General features: G+C 38.3%; 2 protein-coding genes across 7 annotated transcripts in view; one reads left to right on the top strand and one right to left on the bottom strand.

Annotated features, from left to right (window-relative positions):
* Nucleotides 1-170: 170 nt before the first annotated feature.
* LOC135475432 (ankyrin and armadillo repeat-containing protein-like) lies at nt 171-13,253 on the bottom strand. The gene is given in 8 exon segments (XM_064755323.1): nt 171-5,114; nt 5,670-5,789; nt 6,165-6,312; nt 7,018-7,174; nt 8,492-8,736; nt 9,537-10,596; nt 10,598-11,161; nt 13,114-13,253. Coding segments are annotated over 7 exon segments (2,565 nt in total). The 5' UTR covers nt 11,120-11,161; nt 13,114-13,253; the 3' UTR covers nt 171-4,801.
* Nucleotides 13,254-13,706: 453 nt separating this feature from the next.
* The window catches only part of LOC135474877 (probable D-lactate dehydrogenase, mitochondrial), a 40,044-nt gene continuing 35,388 nt past the window's right edge, over nt 13,707-18,362 (top strand). For 3 of the 6 annotated variants that reach the window (XM_064754528.1, XM_064754529.1, XM_064754524.1), the window contains exons 1-2: nt 17,024-17,138; nt 17,669-17,737. In XM_064754528.1, coding sequence (XP_064610598.1) covers nt 17,684-17,737 — 54 coding nt within the window. In that variant the 5' untranslated portion in view covers nt 17,024-17,138; nt 17,669-17,683. Of the gene's footprint in view, nt 13,790-14,371; nt 14,631-17,023; nt 17,166-17,668; nt 17,738-18,362 lie in introns of those variants that run through there. The other 3 variants (XM_064754525.1, XM_064754526.1, XM_064754527.1) reach the window with 3 other exon arrangements.

Genomic DNA, 18,362 nt, shown 5'->3' with positions numbered 1-18,362 from the left:
ACTTGTGCTTGATGAACTCACCTATTAGATGTGGTCAGGCAGTGTCTGATCAAGGAAAGGACAAGTCACCTATCATACCTGTGCATGATGAACTCAACTGTTAGATGTGTTCAGGCATTGTCTGATCAAGGAAAGGACAAGTCACCTATCATACTTGCGCATGATGAACTCACCTATTAGATGTGGTCAGGCATTGTCTGATCAAGGAAAGGACAAGTCACCTATCATACCTGTGCGATGATGAACTCTCGTGTTAGATGTGGTCAGGCAGTGTCTGATCAAGGAAAGGACAAGTTACCTATCATACCTGTGCTTGATGAACTCAACTGTTAGATGTGTTCAGGCATTGTCTGATCAAGGAAAGGACAAGTCACCTATCATACTTGTGCATGATGAACTCAACTGTTAGATGTGGTCAGGCAGTGTCTGATCAAGGAAAGGACAAGTCCCCCATCATACCTGTGCTTGATGAACTCAACTGTTAGATGTGGTCAGGCATTGTCTGATCAAGGAAAGGACAAGTCACCTATCATACCTGTGCATGATGAACTCAACTGTTAGATGTGGTCAGGCAGTGTCTGATCAAGGAAAGGACAAGTCACCTATCATACCTGTGCATGATGAACTCAACTGTTAGATGTGTTCAGGCATTGTCTGATCAAGGAAAGGACAAGTCACCTATCATACTTGTGCTTGATGAACTCACCTATTAGATGTGGTCAGGCAGTGTCTGATCAAGGAAAGGACAAGTCACCTATCATACCTGTGCATGATGAACTCAACTGTTAGATGTGTTCAGGCATTGTCTGATCAAGGAAAGGACAAGTCACCTATCATACTTGTGCATGATGAACTCACCTATTAGATGTGGTCAGGCAGTGTCTGATCAAGGAAAGGACAAGTCACCTATCATACTTGTGCTTGATGAACTCAACTGTTAGATGTGTTCAGGCATTGTCTGATCAAGGAAAGGACAAGTCCCCCATCATACCTGTGCTTCATGACCTCACCTATTAGATGTGGTCAGGCAGTGTCTGATCAAGGAAAGGACAAGTTACCTATCATACCTGTGCTTGATGAACTCAACTGTTAGATGTGTTCAGGCATTGTCTGATCAAGGAAAGGACAAGTCCCCCATCATACCTGTGCTTCATGACCTCACCTATTAGATGTGGTCAGGCATTGTCTGATCAAGGAAAGGACAAGTCACCTATCATACCTGTGCATGATGAACTCAACTGTTAGATGTGTTCAGGCATTGTCTGATCAAGGAAAGGACAAGTCACCTATCATACCTGTGCGTGATGAACTCAACTGTTAGATGTGGTCAGGCAGTGTCTGATCAAGGAAAGGACAAGTCACCTATCATACCTGTGCATGATGAACTCAACTGTTAGATGTGTTCAGGCATTGTCTGATCAAGGAAAGGACAAGTCACCTATCATACTTGTGCTTGATGAACTCACCTATTAGATGTGTTCAGGCATTGTCAAGGAAAGGACACGTGCTTCATGAACTCACACCTGTGAGAGGTCATTTATCAATGTCTAATGAAGAAATGGATGTATGACTGGTTGTACCATCATGAACACATACCTCATCTTAATATCTTCATGTGTTGAAGGTAGCTTGTGCAATTTACGATGAAACTGTTCTTTCCCAAGGCCTTCACAGAGAAAACATGTACTTCAGAGTCCAATCAAAAATACATCAGTATATATGAAACAAAATAAAGCATCATGTAGTTGAAAGCTGAAGGTACATACCGTCATGCGTACAATTGAACAATACAACTAATAGTGCTGTCCCCACAACTGTCCCAACCAGCAGGAGAAGCAGGGTAGTGGGAGACGGCCCATTACCGACCCATCATGCCCTTCTGCTGGCTGGAACCCCCTACACACATGTACAGAGAACAAACCAAGTGAATAGGAGATGGCCACTGCTGGAGTTAATTAGTCAGTGTTTGATCAAGAAATGAATGTAGATGTAGCACCACATAAATGTATGACTGTTCCGTTGAATGTCACTGCCGGGGACTCCTTCAGTGATAGTGATTGGCCAAGCCCATAAACTTTACAACATCGCTACTAGATAGAATTACCCATCATAACCATAATATTGAATCCCATCCTTTCAACTTTCAAAACGTTATAGAATTTTGAAAATAGTTTTCAGTGATACCTGTGGCCTAGTTTCTTTTTTCTGTGTATAACAATAGTGGCAGACTTTGTTAACTTTAAGTTTGAAGGGCACCCACTGGGTGACAGCCATGTTTCATCTGCACATTCTTTGCTGGTTTTGTGTTTCAAGGAGCTTCTTGCTGTTTATCAGAAGTCCTTCAGTGCTAAGGTAGTATGTTTGAGTAAAACTCTTTTCTGTGAGGATGCTGCTTTATGCCAAGGGCTTTGTTATGTACATGTATCTGAAGATGAACAATGGTTTTCTGTGGAATTTCTTAATCCCTAAGCTGGGCAGTTATCATGTTTTTTTAATTGAGGCACCTTTTCAGACCCAAGTAAAGTGTTAATCAGATGATGTTATTCCAGGGCATTTTTGTGAAAACTAGCTTTGATCTACAAAGCTTGGAAGTCTCAAAATATATGAAACAGCATCTTGAAATTGATTTGATTTCCAGCATTTGTTCAAATGTTATTCTGTTCTAAGCTCTGACTGTGCACCTCTCATATGAAAGCAAAAAATTCTGACAGAAAACATACTTATGTAAAAATGTAATAAAATGTTTGTATTCATCTCAAGTCTTTGACCAATGCCCAGTTTCCTCCCACCATAATGCTGGCCGCTGTCATACATGTACAAGTGAAATTCTTGAATACAGAATAAAACACCAATCAGATAAAAATAAAATGTTTGACCAATGAGGTTTGTTTGAACCTAGCTTGTGATGGTTTATCTGTGACGTGTGTGAACATCAAGACTCTGTTGCTCAGATAGGCACAGTGCATTTTTCCTCATGTCCAAACCTGACCCTTGTCATTCATGAAATTGAGATATTCTCGAGCACAATTAAAGTAAAGCACTAGGCCCCAGGATCATGAAAAGATTTTAGACTTAAGTAAACATTTCAGTCATTAAACTTGATATGTTCCTTTCTGTGATTTTAGCTGAAATGTGTATTACAATAACTTACCCAGAATTAATGTTGTTAAACAATATTTTAATCATGTTATGTAAGAAATAACAATTTTAAAGTTAATTATAATTTTGGCTGAAGTCCAAAAGCGCTTAGTAATCCCAAGGCCAGCACTAGGGTTGGTCATCATGTTTGGTATCTTCCACCCAGCATTTCATTGAGGCATCTTTCAAACTTGCCTTCTGCATTATTCAGTATGATGTTGAAGTACTGTTGAATCGTACTTTACAAAAGTATCGATGAAAGTTTGATACAGATGTACATTTGTTATTTAATCTAAAATAAATCAATTTTATTCTGAGGTACTGTTAGTTTAGTTGTAAGTTTAGCCTTTTGTTTTATATCTTATCAGAAAAACCTAAGTATTGGCATCAAACATACCATTTTAAGGATAAATAGTTCTGTAAACATAGTGCAACAATTCAGTCTCTGACAATAATAGATCAGAGTTTCATTTTATTATGAAATGTACATGTATGAAAAAGTACACAGTGTTTCACATCTTTACAAACACTAACGTAGACTGAGGGGGTCAGTCACTGTACAGACTAATGGATGATACCAAGAAGAAATAAAACAAATTCTAAACAAAGGAAAAATAGTTTATGGGTATCTGTCCAAATATTACTTTCAAATGATTTCTTGGGACCTCTTATATACAACTACATTGTACACACAATGTTATAAAATATAACATGTGCTGTTCTGCCTGATTAAATGGGGAAATTCAAAAATGAATGAAGAAAATAAAAGTAAAATGAAAGAGACATGTAGTAGTACAAGTTGGAACAGATGATAATGATTCAAAACACATTAAGATTAAGAAGATTAATAAATAAAAGCAAGTGCAATGGGAGGTAAAATCTAAAGGAAAAAAAGCTTAACCTGCCAATACAAATGTACTGGTCTTCAAAAACTTTGGCAAGCAAATAACAAGGAGAAAAACAAAGTATTTGGCATTTTAGTGAGCACACTAAATCAACATAAGTTATTTGTTTGGAAGGCTTAAAACCATATATCATTCAAATGAAATGATTTTTACTCAAATGCCCTTGAAAGGAACACCTGCTAGTAATTTGCGATACATAACATGCTTAACAAATGCTATAATACACAACATACCAAGTTTATTGACAACAGGTTTTCTGTTTTATTATCTCTTTGTCATATATCTGATATATCTTATTATCTGATTCATATATCTGACATGTTTCAATAAATCAGATATCAGCCTTCTTTATTAATATACCAGGTATAGTTACAAGAAAAATCCATAACAAATGAGTCCTTAGCACTCAGATAAATAAATTAATAAAAATAATCACATGGAAGAACACTTCAGATATGCTAAGGAAGCATGTCAGCATTTTTCAGCAGTAATAAGAGCATACTGTTTTACATATAAATAACTAAAGTCGACAGCCAATTGACATCTATACAAATCAACAATAATCTCGTTTAATTTCAGCAGTGATTGTTTCCATTTCATTCAATGTAGAAAACAAGTTAATTCAAGAGCACATTAAACCTACAGTACAGCCAAAGTAAAACGAAACAAAAGTTACACATTGTAATGTATTTACAAGTAGTTTCTGAAAAAAACCAAACAGGTCTGACTTTGTTTCCCATACAAATGGTGATCTAGGCTTAATATTCAGCAGCTATATGTTTTGTAGAAGCTTCGGGTACAATAGCATTTACTGAAAGTTGAGAAGCCTGACTGCCAGAGTTGCTGTTCTGTAGAGAGAGCACTGACATGCCATTGGTCAGTCTAGAAGTCCGTGAGGCTCTGGAAGACCGCCCTGTCAAGCTGCCGTCCTCGGCCAGCTGGAGGTTGGAAGTGGAGCTTCGTTGATTTGAGCTCTTGTCGGCATCCTCTGTGCTGATATTTGTATCGGGTCTTAGGGTGGCCTCCTGGAGGGGGTCAGCATGGGGTGCCACCAGGTTAATGCGACCCTCTCTGTGGACAGACAAAAACACAGAAAACCAAAGCAATTAAAGTTTGAAGATTATTTTCATATAATTTTATAAACTACGAAATCCTGCAACAAAACAAATATTACACAACATGTATTTATTTATTTCACTGACTTCCTCATTTGATTGTTGTGCAACACCATAGTCAAGAATGTTTCACATATTTTGATGGTGGTGAGTTTTATGGGTTGAGGAAAACGGAATGTCTGGCATAAACCACCAACTTTTGGCAAGTTACTGATGAACTTTCCTACATGTGACGTACAATTATGCACACCATATGGGTGGAACATAAGACTGCAAAAACTCTCACATCAGTGTCATCGACTGCTTACTGTCACCAAGGCCCTACAAGTAGTGAAAACAGACGAATCTACATACATGGACGTGGTAAGATACGACTACAATTCAAATATGGTATCAATATATGTATCTGCTCTCTAGTATGTATTGATTAATTTAAGTCTACCTATGAAATAACTGATAATTGAAATTGCCAGAAAAATCCTCAGAATTTCTTTTATGCTACATCACTTACTCAATAGTTGGTAGTCCGACCCTCTTATAATGCTGCCAGCCTTCTTCAAATGATGCAGACAATTTGCCTTTGTTAGTGTAACGCTGTAATACCTTCATCAGGTAAGGGTTACATCGACACCTGCAATTAACCCAATTAATTACTTATCATGGTACAAAAACAATATTACTGATGTTATTAGAATGATGTCAAAAGCCCCGGTTATGAAATAACCAGCGTTTCACACCTTAATCCACTTCTGCGTTGTATGTGTGGCAAAATTACCTCTCTTTAAACATTCTGCCAGAGTTGTAAACAATCTTTTTCAGATACAAATGTCTTTTTTGCAAATGAATCCCAGCTAATTTGATACAGTGTTAAATAAGTCTGTGCCTGCACCCAGTGCAGTGTTGCTTTCCTACACTTGGCTGTGAGACTTGATCATAAACTGCTTTGCTCTCAGTTTCTCCAAGGTCTTCACTTCAAAGTGTTGAAGCGCTATGGCTACATGCTTACCTCTTCAGTAGCTGCCTTTCTCCTACATGATTGTGGGAGAGATATCCGAGTGCTATGGCGGCACAGCCCCTGACTTGCTCTGTTGGAGAGCTTAACAGGTTGCACAGCAAGTCTACTGTGTCCACAGCAATGATGGCATTGGGCACCCCTGCAACCATGACCATCACGAAATTGTCAGTGACAAGCTAATTTTTCAACCTTTTTGCATGTTTGTAAGATGTTTATCTAGCATGTTCTGAATGAGGGCTTTATTCAGCGTAAACTGAGAAAATACCACTTTCTGTGAAGCCTGAAATTGACCAATGTAGTTTTATTTCCAAAATCCAATCAAAAGGTGCACAAATCACACTGAAAAATGCTCCTTTGCCTTGAAAAGTTGAGGTTGGTTGGTTGAGGTTATTGGCGTCTCCATTCAACTGAACGATGTGCACCATAGACAATACAAGGACATGAATGAAACAAATGGATGCAAAATAAGAAGAGGTCTCATGATAACTAAATACATGCAAAACAAAAAAGGGAAAAAGGTCTACTCGCATGCCACAGTAACTAGACCGGTAAGCAGGTAGATACATGTCATACAGACAATGACATAAAGACGGTTTGGGTACATGCAACTGGACTAAATTGTCCAAGACTGTTAAACATGCACATGAACCGGCTTTGCTGCAGAACTCACAGAAGCACTACAGACGTGCAGCTAATGAAAGAAAAGGTTGAGGATTTATGGAACTTAAAACTCAGCATTTCTGGCCAAAGTTGCTATGTACATATTACCATGATGTACAGATGTTCTCATTTCAGCTTGCTGTGAATTTCTGCTCGATGAATTAAATTGTTAAACTGGGCTCACCTGCCCTCGTGTGGGCTAGCCTGGCTAAACAGTCAGCAGCTAGTGCCAGGATTGTATCAGACTGAGAGTCCTGTAGTAAATCAGTCAGCAATTTGATACCCACAGCTGAGGAGTTTGCCTGTTCTTCATCTGGAATGATTCGGGCCAGAACAACCACCTATCAAAAGCAAAAATTAAATAAAAATAATAAACATAATCATAAATTATGATGCCATGAAAACATGTGCCCCACTGGTCCCTAAAACAGTGAGTGATCAAATGATCCTCCATGTGTTTGTCCAATGGACATGCTGTAAAAAAAATTGGCCTTTTTTCAAGAGATATATTTTGCTTTTTTCTGACTGAATCATTTGCCTTAAATCCCAAATGAAAATTTTTTGTGACATTTGATTAATTTCTCACCAGGAAAACTTGACTGGTAGCATCAAAAGTGTCACTTTAAGGCCTTCATGTGCCTCTGAATATGAATTTTTACATAACAAACTTGGTCAGTGAAATACAGTACATTTAGAGGGGTCTTTTCTTGGAGCAGGCAGCTAGCTCAGTCATGTAAGGAGCAGGCAGCTAGCTCAGTCACATAAGATGCTGTTCTCTCTACAAAGGCCTAGTACTGTCAGGGTCACATATATTGTATCCTGGGTAGACTACTACTAACTTAGTCTGAATTACACTATTGTTAGTATTGTATTTACTGTATATGCCTTAAAATTCACCCAAAAGTGTATTTTTAGAGGCAAATAAAAGGCCATAAAATATCACTTTAGGAGCTGAAACTTTCAAAGTACGTCATTCCCCTGCATGTACCTTCCAGACAAACCTCATTTTTTAAGATCAATGAACTCTTAGAGTCAGATACAAGAAGCAATTTAGTCACTGGTTAAGTCCTAATACAGTAATTATGATTTTGATACATCTTGGACAACTTTATTTTGGGCAATGAGTCCCAGGGCCACTATAACCTCATGACATTTTTAACAAATTATTTGTGTGGCTTACTTCTCTTCACAAATAAGCTGTCAATCAAATGTACCTTAACACATATAATATAACACAAAGCCTGTCTAGTGCAATCATTACCATTTACTGGTTTAAATAGGAGCAAACCAAAAAGTTCATGTTTTCAGGAAGATGTGATATTTATTTACTTATTTGATTGATGTTTTATGCTGTATTCAATAATATTTCACTTATACAACTGCGGTAGGAATAATGGTGGATGGAAAATGGTCAGAGCCCGGGATAAACCCACGGCTTTCTGCAGGTTGCTGGCAAACCTTTCCATGTATGGCCTGAGATGAAGCCAGCATGGACTGGACTTTAACCTGACAGCACTTGTGAGATGCTCCTGGGTCATTGAGCTGGCCGCTAACCACCTCAGCCACGGAGGCTTCCAAAGCTGTGATAAATTCAATTTGTTAACGACACCTTGTCTCAAATAATTGGAAAATGTAATGAAGACATTTAATTAGCTAACCTGGAATGCTGCATTACATCTGAAGAACTCATCATCAGACTGGAGGAAGGGAACCAAACAGTTAAATCGGACTCCCCCCTGGGCTGCTATTTCTCGCTGTTGACTCATGTTATTGTAAGCAAACATTGCCAAGGAGGCTCCGGCCAACAGACGGACCATCTCATCTTTTACGTACATCATCTTCAGAATCCTTACATAGCTGAAGTCGATGTTCTTTTGAATTTCGGCCAATATTGCCTCATTTCCTGAAATGTTCATTTCAAATGGAAGTCTTTAACTTAACGCTCATTACAATAGCGGCAATACCTCACCATAGTACACAACTGAAGCATAACCAGGTACTGTCGCTTATAAGCATAATTTCACTTGAGACAAGGATTTATATGTGGGTTATGTAGATTTTAGCAACTAATAATTAGACTAATTTGTTAATGCTGCAACATTTTACATAATTGAGCTCATGACCTACTGGTATGTGATAATTGATGATACAAAAGACTAATTATCTAATGTTCCAAAAGTCTATAATGTACATCACTCAACTTTATTTCTTTACTTCACAACTGCATTTAATTACATGTATCACTAACTTCAATGCATGTATGCCACTATTTTCTAATACTTGTGACCTGTACATATACTCCACAAGGACAAATAGCTTTAGCTAGGCTATATTTGAAGTAAATATCCATAACCAAATACCATTACATGTACAGTGTGTACTTCAATACTGATGTCAGCAGTGCAGTGATATGGAGATTTAATGCCTGATCATGCTTTGTTATGTACACATCTCAGCTTTAGTCATATACAAGAAAAAGATGACTTTTATATGCTTTACATAGCTGAGCTTATTTAATGACATAATTAGTTCTTTATTTAGTGACTGCACATATCTATCTTACATATTCTTACATTTTCCAAAAAGAGATGTTGACTAAATTTGTCTTTCAATATCTCTTGATAACAAATGATACTATGTTTGTCAAGGATTTTGTGGATAACTAAAGAACCAGTATAATTATTGTGAATTTTTAAATCTTACCCAATGCAACTCCAGCGAGGGTTAATGCTGATTCTACCTGAATTAATTCATTTTGTGAGTGAACCAGCAAAGCCACCAAGAAACGTATACCACGTGCATGTGAAATAGCCCCTTGGTTCTTCACATTTGGCACATAAGCCACTCCCACGCAGAGATAACGTAGAGTCCGAATGACACTCAAAACAATGTACTCCTTATCAGAACGCAAGTGTCGGACCATCGGTAAGATCCCGCTTGCTTGCCCAATGACAGCCTGTAAGTTACTAGGACCTTGTGCTAGTACCCCTAGACCTTCAGACCCAATAAAATGTAATTGTTCCATCACAGAGTTGAGAAACTCAATCAGCTGAGGAACCCCAATGCCTTCTGCCATAGACTTCTGTCTGTCATAACTGTCCCCTGCTAGAGCCCATAAGGCCACAGCTGTCCTCTCAAGAAGCATCTCCACACGACTTTTCTTTAACATCTGCATCAGCATGATGTCTGCTCTATCGTCAAGAATGGATTTCTGTGTGTAGGCATTATCCTCTGCCAAACTATGGATGGCCTCAACAGCTTGAATCTGTAAGTCTCTGTGCCTTCCTTTGGTTAATAAAACAACATGGTGAGTGGTTCTGGCATTTATGAATGCGTTCTGGTTTTGTTGGATTTTGTTTGCAATTTGTCGTATAGCTTTAGTAAGTGCCATAAGCAAGGGCTTAAACACACAGTCTTCAAAGAGTGCCACTATTGATTCCACCGCTCCTGAGGTACCCCCAATTGTGGTTTGATGGACTTCACTGGCTTCTGCAATGTTCCCTAGACCTTCTACTGCTTCAACAAGCACATCCTCATTCTTAACAGTTTTGATGACATTAAGAAGGGCAGGTATAGCTGAGTTCTGAGCAGCTAGGTTGGCATAATCTTTCACTGTGGCCAACTCTTTAAGAATTTTAGCTGCCAACTGCACAGTAAGCATATGTTCTGACTTCAGTTGCTTAATAAAAACAGGGATTGATCCACAGTTGACCAATTGCTGCTTGACTTCAGCTTGAGGTATAACATTAAGTAGTGTTTTGATAAGTTGGAATTCTGGCTTCCTCCCCTACATTTGACATTTTGATGACTTTAACCATTATAGGTACTCCCCCATTTTTGTAGACTTGTTCCCAGTTTGGGTTAACACCATCAGCTTCACTGCCTTGAGTCATAGTTCTTAGACATTTTCCAGCTGCTTCAACTTCCTCCTCTGTCTCCGATGTCAGAAACTTAAACAGGTTTTTCCAAACAGGTAATTTGTCATCATTGTACTCAATGAAAAACTCTAAGAGCTCAATGAAATGTTTCAAGGCACAGATTTCCACTGCTCCTTGGTTCTGTGTGTTTACCGCATTTATCTTTGCACCCAACCCCAACAGGCATTTGACACTTTCCTTATTGCCACTTGTAACGGCTAATAGGAATGGGGTGGATTGTAGGTCATCCCCAGTCTCCAGTTCCAGCTGAAGAGGGTCTGCAGCAATGAATCGTTCCACTGACTTGATGAAACCACGAAAGGCTGCATGGTGAACGTGACCCCAGCCATTTTCATCCAGGTCATTCATCTTGAGTCTGAGATAACACAGACCCTTGGTCACCTGTCAGTTCTGAAACACACAGATGTTCAGTGTGATGGAAAGTTTGGTAACCACGGATTATAGAGCTTAATGTTACAGTCCGCTACAAATAATGGGGTGAAAAACGTGACCTGTGATGGAAAAAATTTCCATGTATTTTAGAATCTCTTTCCTTATTGATATCGGAGGTAATATTGTATTATTGCTAGTATTGTTGAGTTCAGGTCTTCTTCTCTGGTTCACACAAAAATAATCTAATGTCAGGTACACATGACCACTCATCTGACACTCATCAATATCATCTGAAGAGTGAACTGGCCTTCAGACTTTTTATGTCCCAACAATAATAGTAAAAAGAAATACATATGCATGTTAAATGAAGTGTCCAGATGTGTAAAACTTTTACAGATATTTACACATCTGGGATTCCACATAATTGCATTGCAGGATATGTGTACCTCAATAATTAGTTATACTGATAAGCAACTATTACAGTTCAGGAGCACTTCTTGAGTTTATGTCCACTGTTTAAGATAAAACAGTGGAGATAACCCTAATAGTTAACATATATCATGAAAGGACAATAAACCTGCATGTGCCTGTGATGATGTGTAATGGAAAGTACATGTTAAGGTAAGTGTTTAAGTTAACAAACAAAACAATTACACCAACATTGTTCAGAAAGTTCCTAGTCAAATCCTAGTTTTACTTCAGATCAATGTTTGCCATGTTTGAGGATTATCCCTTAAGAGGTCAAGCACTGACATCCAGGGTATATCAAGCTTTTGTACAAACCATAATCCTCAGATCTGGAAGTTATCCAATCCTGAATTGCATGGTTTAAAACTGAGTTCAGTTTAAGTCCCTGGTTTGGCATTGAATGTACTTTAATTTTGTTTCGTGTATGGTTATCACCTGAACTAACAAATATAGAAGAACTTAATATATGTCAAGTAAATCTATTTTTCAAACAGTTCGGTGCTAAAATAATAATAATAAAGGCTACTAGAAAAAGAAACTTAAAACTAAAAGGACAACATCTTGACCTTGGTTTAGCTGAAAGTTTCACATGTTCAAACCTACTTTAATATATAATAATAAAAAGAATTAAAGAACCTTGGAAACAGAAATCAAAACTTTCTGTACATGGTACACATTATGCCAGGGAGAAGTGAAAGTTAAAATAACGACTGACTTTTAAAATATAGCACACTTGATTATCAATACTAATGCTGCCTTCTCAACCAATATATTTTTCTCAAATTGGTAACTTTTACAAATATAATATACAGCTATCCTGGGATCTGCGAAAAATTAACAGCATTTCAGTAAATTTTATTCCACAGTATTAGAAAAATGCAACAGAACATCTTGTACAATAAATCTTTTCACAAGATGTAGGCCTATTGCATGTCTTCTTATATGCAAAAGTTTTCAGTAAATGTGGTATCGAGCTACGTGTAATATAGTAGGAGTTCTTTTTAGTTGTGAACAAGAAATTGGCCGACCGTTTCAGTGGAAGAAAAATAAATCTATACAGATTCATGACATTCAACAGTCAGTAATTCATTAATAACAGTTTATACCTTTCATGATTAGTAAAACTGTTTCAATGAATCCTGATACAAAGACATCCTCAACAATAGATAACACGTATAAAAATGTGGTAAACTGGCTCTAAAAGTGAAAACTCACACTTCATAGATCGAATGCACGGCTGCGACTTAATATATTGGCCCTAGGAAAATAAACACTTATTATTATGTGAAGCCATACAGCCAATAGTTATTAATTATATATTAGCAAACAGTTAACAGACTTATCATTCATGGTATCTCTATACTGTGGAGCAGAAACTGATTTTTGGCTGCATCGTCTGCTTTCTGACGTGTTGTTGTTGTAAACAAACTACATGATTGAGAAATGTTTCGTGCTTCACAGTTGTTACTTCTCGGATAAATAAATAATGAACCACTACTCACCTTACTTATTGTTGGGTGTTAGATGGCAGCGTGGAGCCTCCAAGACGCACCGCCTTTCACCACAAACTGTCACATTTAATCATTGATTTTCACACTACCCGTCTAATCCTTGTCGATGCGCTACGCGAAGCGAGGAGTCCGAAACCGCGGTAGTTGGTGGTTGCTAGGGAAGCCTGAGAGGGATTTACGGAAGGAATTACCTCCCCTTGATTGCATAGTGCTTGCCTCTGTATAACGGTGCATATACTGTATGCTTGCTTTTCTTGAGGCTCACAACTTATAAAAAAGGACGATGTGTATACATTGTGTGTACTTCACTTCTAATTCACGAAATAAATATTTGTTTCTTCTGCAGAAATTCTGAACACCTGTATGCCTTCTGCAAATTACATTAAACCATAAGGTTATTAAATTGAATGTGCTTTTGTATAAACATATATACCAGCAGGGGGCCTCCGTGGCTCAATTGGTTAGTGCGCTAGCCCAGCGTAATGACCCAGGAGCCTCTCACCAATGCGGTCGCTGTCAGTTCAAGTCCAGCTCATGCTGATGTAAGACCTGTTTGTCTGCGGTTGAATCACCTGCGAGACTATCTTACGTTGTCGGGTGGACACGTGACTGGCGTTTGGGGGAACAAGTGTTAAATATATGCTGGACAAAGAACGCAAATGCTCTGGTGGGTTTTCACAAGTGCCACAGCCTGAGAATTTATTATTTAAGACAGAGGTAATCAGTATAAAAGTAGGGGTACCGGTATCTGTAAATATGTTCCTTTCCCTTCCTTCCTTCCTTCTGAGTTTGGATAGTGTTCCCGCTGAGGGACTCACAAGGGAAAGCAGCCTGGAGGGTAACGTCTGGCAGTCAAGACGGTACAGCACCTGGGTGAAATGTATGAATGAAGACTGGCTGTGATCTTGGCAAAACACGTCTTGACTGCTCGGCTGTCTTGGAGGGAATGGGCGAGCTACTAGAGCTTTCAATTATTAATGAGTAAATAATTTAGAACTTGGCTTTCAAAGACTTAATAGGAGTGCCATATGATCATAACAGGTAAGTTAAACAAGTTAAGGTGTTGGACATGATTATTAACCCAATTATATAATAGACATGTTACATGTGTGTCCACATGTATACACAGCGACCTGTACACATACATGTAGGTCAAGGTAGGTTGAAGTTGAGAGGTCAGCCTGACAGACCATAATGCATGTAACGTTTAAGCATGGCATCTAGAAACCAAGTGACATCATGCTAACAATGATTGCAATATAGTCAATACTAGAGAGGCCAAGGGTTACAGGGTTACCGGTATCCTGTTTAAGAGAGGCATCTAAACATAATGTCGAGTACGTTGCCAGGCTTATAAGGGGCCAGGCTCGCATTAGAAATTTAGATGACTCAGTGTATCCATATGATGGGTACAAATGCATTTTATGATGCCAGGTCATATCTCATATATAACAAGACATACTGGTCTATGCCAGCTGACCTTCACCTCCAACCAAAACATAACATTCGTAAGTTACTCTTTTGATCATTTAACATACAGGTTACAAATCAATAGTGTAGACTACTGTATACAATAATAATCGGAGTGGTACATTTTTATGCTAGGGGCTGTATACATATTGTACAACCCAGAAGGGTTACCGCATGAGGAACAATGATACGGGTCACGCAGGGTATTTTGATAATATCTATAAACTAAATACAATACTACCATGCGATAGCCTATATGCATATTAACTGTATACACAAAGTTTATATCTATATATATATATGTATCTATCAACAATAATAACAAATGCTTACTGACTGGCCATAGAGAACATGTACACTGGACTCAAAATGTCAAAGTCCAAAAGCATGATAAATTCCAGTATATATGCATCTGCAGTGATGCGTAATTTCTGAGGATTGTGTTGTGTTAGGACAATCACAAGCATAACTAAATACAAAAACTCAGAACAGTTACAAGTTGTTGCTGTTGTACTGAGTTTTCATTTGGCCTGTGTACTGCTGGTGCAGCCATCTTGTTTAGCCACTTGATAAAGGCTGGGCTGATGGGATGAGATTAACCAGCAGGGGTCATCAGGGGCAATAGATGGCAAGGAGAAATTAATCCCTTCCAGATGTGCTGCCACCTTGCTTACATACACTGGGGTAATACACATGTCTGTAGCTACTGGAGGCTGGCATGGTCAGCTCAAACAAAGGAATTAAGCTTGACCATGTGTTAACCAGTGTGAAAGGAACTATCTGTTCTGGAAGTTTGGAGATCAAGTTAAGTTTAGGCAAAAGCTGGTAGTTGATAATTATAATCCTTAAATTCCAGATTAATTTAAGTAAACAGTGGTCACTTTTAAAAACTAGTAAACTTAAGTGGGTTAATAGTTCCAATGTGGAGGTTTATCCCAAACTAACACAGCTAACCAAATATTTTCACTGTAAACAGGTTGATGGGAGAAGCAGTTATCCCACCTGTTTCTTAGTGTAAATTCCTGAAATCTATTCAGCCAATCCTTTTAGAATGTGTGTATCTCTTTGCAGAGATCACACTAACTTGTGAATGACTACCCAAAGTAATAACCTAACTTACTCAAAAAGATGAGCATAATATATCCTATATGGCACAGTCAGATAATTGCATATGTGACAACAATTACATATATCAATTTATGGAAGTGTTCTGAGACCACAAGGGTTAAATTCTTACCTGGGTGAAATGTATGAATGAAGACTGGCTGTGATCTTGGCAAAACACGTCTTGACTGCTCGGCTGTCTTGGAGGGAATGGGGCTAAAACAAAGGGCCGCATGGCAAGGCTGGGGTGTGGATGTCATGTGACCTCCCACCCCTTCTCAGGCCATGGGCACTCCCCCACAAGCATAAGGCTTGGTTACTGATGTGACTAGCTTACTGGTGAACACCCAGAGCTGATCTGGCCTGGAGATTTGGGCAGATCTGACCTGGGGGTTTACACTGACTTCCTCTCTGGCCGTACGTGGGAAGGTCTGCCAACAACCTGTGAGTGGTCGTGGGTTTCCCCCGGGCTCTGTCCAGTTTCCTCCCACCATAATGCTGGCTGCCAGCGTATTTAAAGTGAAATATTCTTGAGTGTCTTGTAAAACACCATTCAAATAAATAAATAAATATATATACCAGCAGGGCTATTACCAGGTACATTGTTTGCGTTGTTTTACTGATGATGAGTATGTGAATTAAATCAGAACAGGTTGGATTTTTAAAAAGAAATTTCTAGTGTTACAATGTCGTTTAAAGTAGTTTTCAAACTTATTCAATTACCAGTATATTTTCTATGATTTTGAGGTAATTGGAGCCCAGAAGGTTAAGCTGACACAGTGTTTACAGTGATGTATTACTGCCGTATAATTTGTTTTGAATTTCTTTTTACATGTTTTCTACATAGGGCCTACATGGCTACTTGTTAGTACTTGGGCTTATAAAAAATTTAATTTATTAGCAAAGTTAATCTGTCAGTTTTTTTTCTTCACACTGTTGAAATCTATATAGGGCATTTTATTTGACATAAACAAATTATTTTTCATACGAAAACATTTCCATTGCAGTATTTTAACTGCGTTGAAAGTATTTTCAGCACAGAGGAAATTATTTCTACCACAGTGAAAAAATAATTAGAATAATAGAAAAATGTTTGTTAAAAACACATTGTTTTCTCAAGAAAATAGAAATTAGCTGTGTAAAAGGATATTTTACATGAAAAACTGATCGACTAACTTTGCTGATAAACTGTTTGTTAAACCGCCGCACTACTAAACAAGCCTATAGAGAACACACAAAACATTCTGAAGAATTGACATGTACTCAAAAGCCATCGTCAACGTTGTCCCCCATGATCCGCCCCAGAGCATGAGTTGTCTCCCCCTAATCTTGAAGTAGGCAGAAGTTCACTCGCTCAGCCTGACAGAAGGAGAACTTTGGAAACAGTTAAAGTTCATTTTGTCTTCAGCACGAATTGCTCATTGCAATTCGACAGGAGTAGGGTCTGTGTGTGTTGGTTTAGACAGAATGTGTGTAAAACGAAACATACGATCGAGTGACAATACCAGCATTTACAAAACATTTTAAGTAACCCTAGACCTAAGTGTACGTGTAGTTGCATGCAATGTCACTCTGTTCAGTGGGCCTAGTTGCTCTCGTGGAGGTATAAATTAATACTTGCATTTGTACTTCCATGCTGCGGTTTACTGTGTATATGCAGACAAAACTTTCTTCCCAGCTGTTTTAATTATCAATCATCCAGGGCAGAATATATGCATGTAGGCCTACCAGTCCAGGATGTCCTGGCTGTTTCATATCCTGGAGTGTAGATGGAGATCTTTTTTGACCTCCATGGTTTCATCAAACACATTTCTGTGGATCTCGATGGTCATTTTGACGTTCCAGCATCATGGCTATGTTCCTTTGTGCCGTAACAAGGCATTATGGCAAAGTGGTACAAATCAATGGTTCTAAATTGAGCAGTATTAACAAGTTTTTTTACTCAATTGTAGATTGAATTGAATGATTTCAGATTTGATGAACAGCAATGCTAAAAATATTGAAGTATCACTGGCGGGCAATTGCTAGTCTACAGACATGTGTAAGTATCATGTGATGAGTATTTATTGATTTCATTGGCATTTCATTCTACATTACATTCAAATAATCTAGTGAGGTTTATAGGTAAAGAAGGCTGAATAAGCATAGAGAAGCATTCTTTGACAAGTGCCATTTAAATTTGATGAGCTAAAACTGCCAGAATGCTAGGCAAAGAGAGCTGGATGTGAGCATGTGGATGACAGCAGCCATAGACAGACTTATCAACCCAGACAGGCCCAAAGAAGTGAGAAAAAATAATAATAACAGGGCCCAGGGCAAATTCGTGGTGTGGGAGGGGGGGTTGGGTGTGTGTGTGGTTGGAGGAAGGCAGGGAAGGGAATGGTTTTTTTAACTGGCCTTTGAAAGCTTTTGCTGGCAAGTATACACAGCATCATTTTTTCATTTTGCGAGATTAAAAAATCATATATTATGACACATTTATTATTTCCAAAAAAAAAAAACGATTTAATACATTGACTGTGAGATTATGATTTAAAATAAAAAACCTGAGACTTGCGTCAAAAACAAAACAGTTGACACGTATGCATGGGTCACTGGTTTTGTCTCCAGTAAAACCAGGTTCGCACAAAGCTGGTGAAGAGCCAGCTGTATGACAAGATCATGAG

Source organism: Liolophura sinensis, chromosome 9 (assembly GCF_032854445.1).
Source record: "Liolophura sinensis isolate JHLJ2023 chromosome 9, CUHK_Ljap_v2, whole genome shotgun sequence".
NCBI classification, from domain to species: Eukaryota; Metazoa; Mollusca; class Polyplacophora; order Chitonida; family Chitonidae; genus Liolophura; species Liolophura sinensis.
The sequence above is the reverse complement of the archived record's forward strand: the minus strand, read 5'-3'. Positions and strand labels throughout refer to the sequence as shown.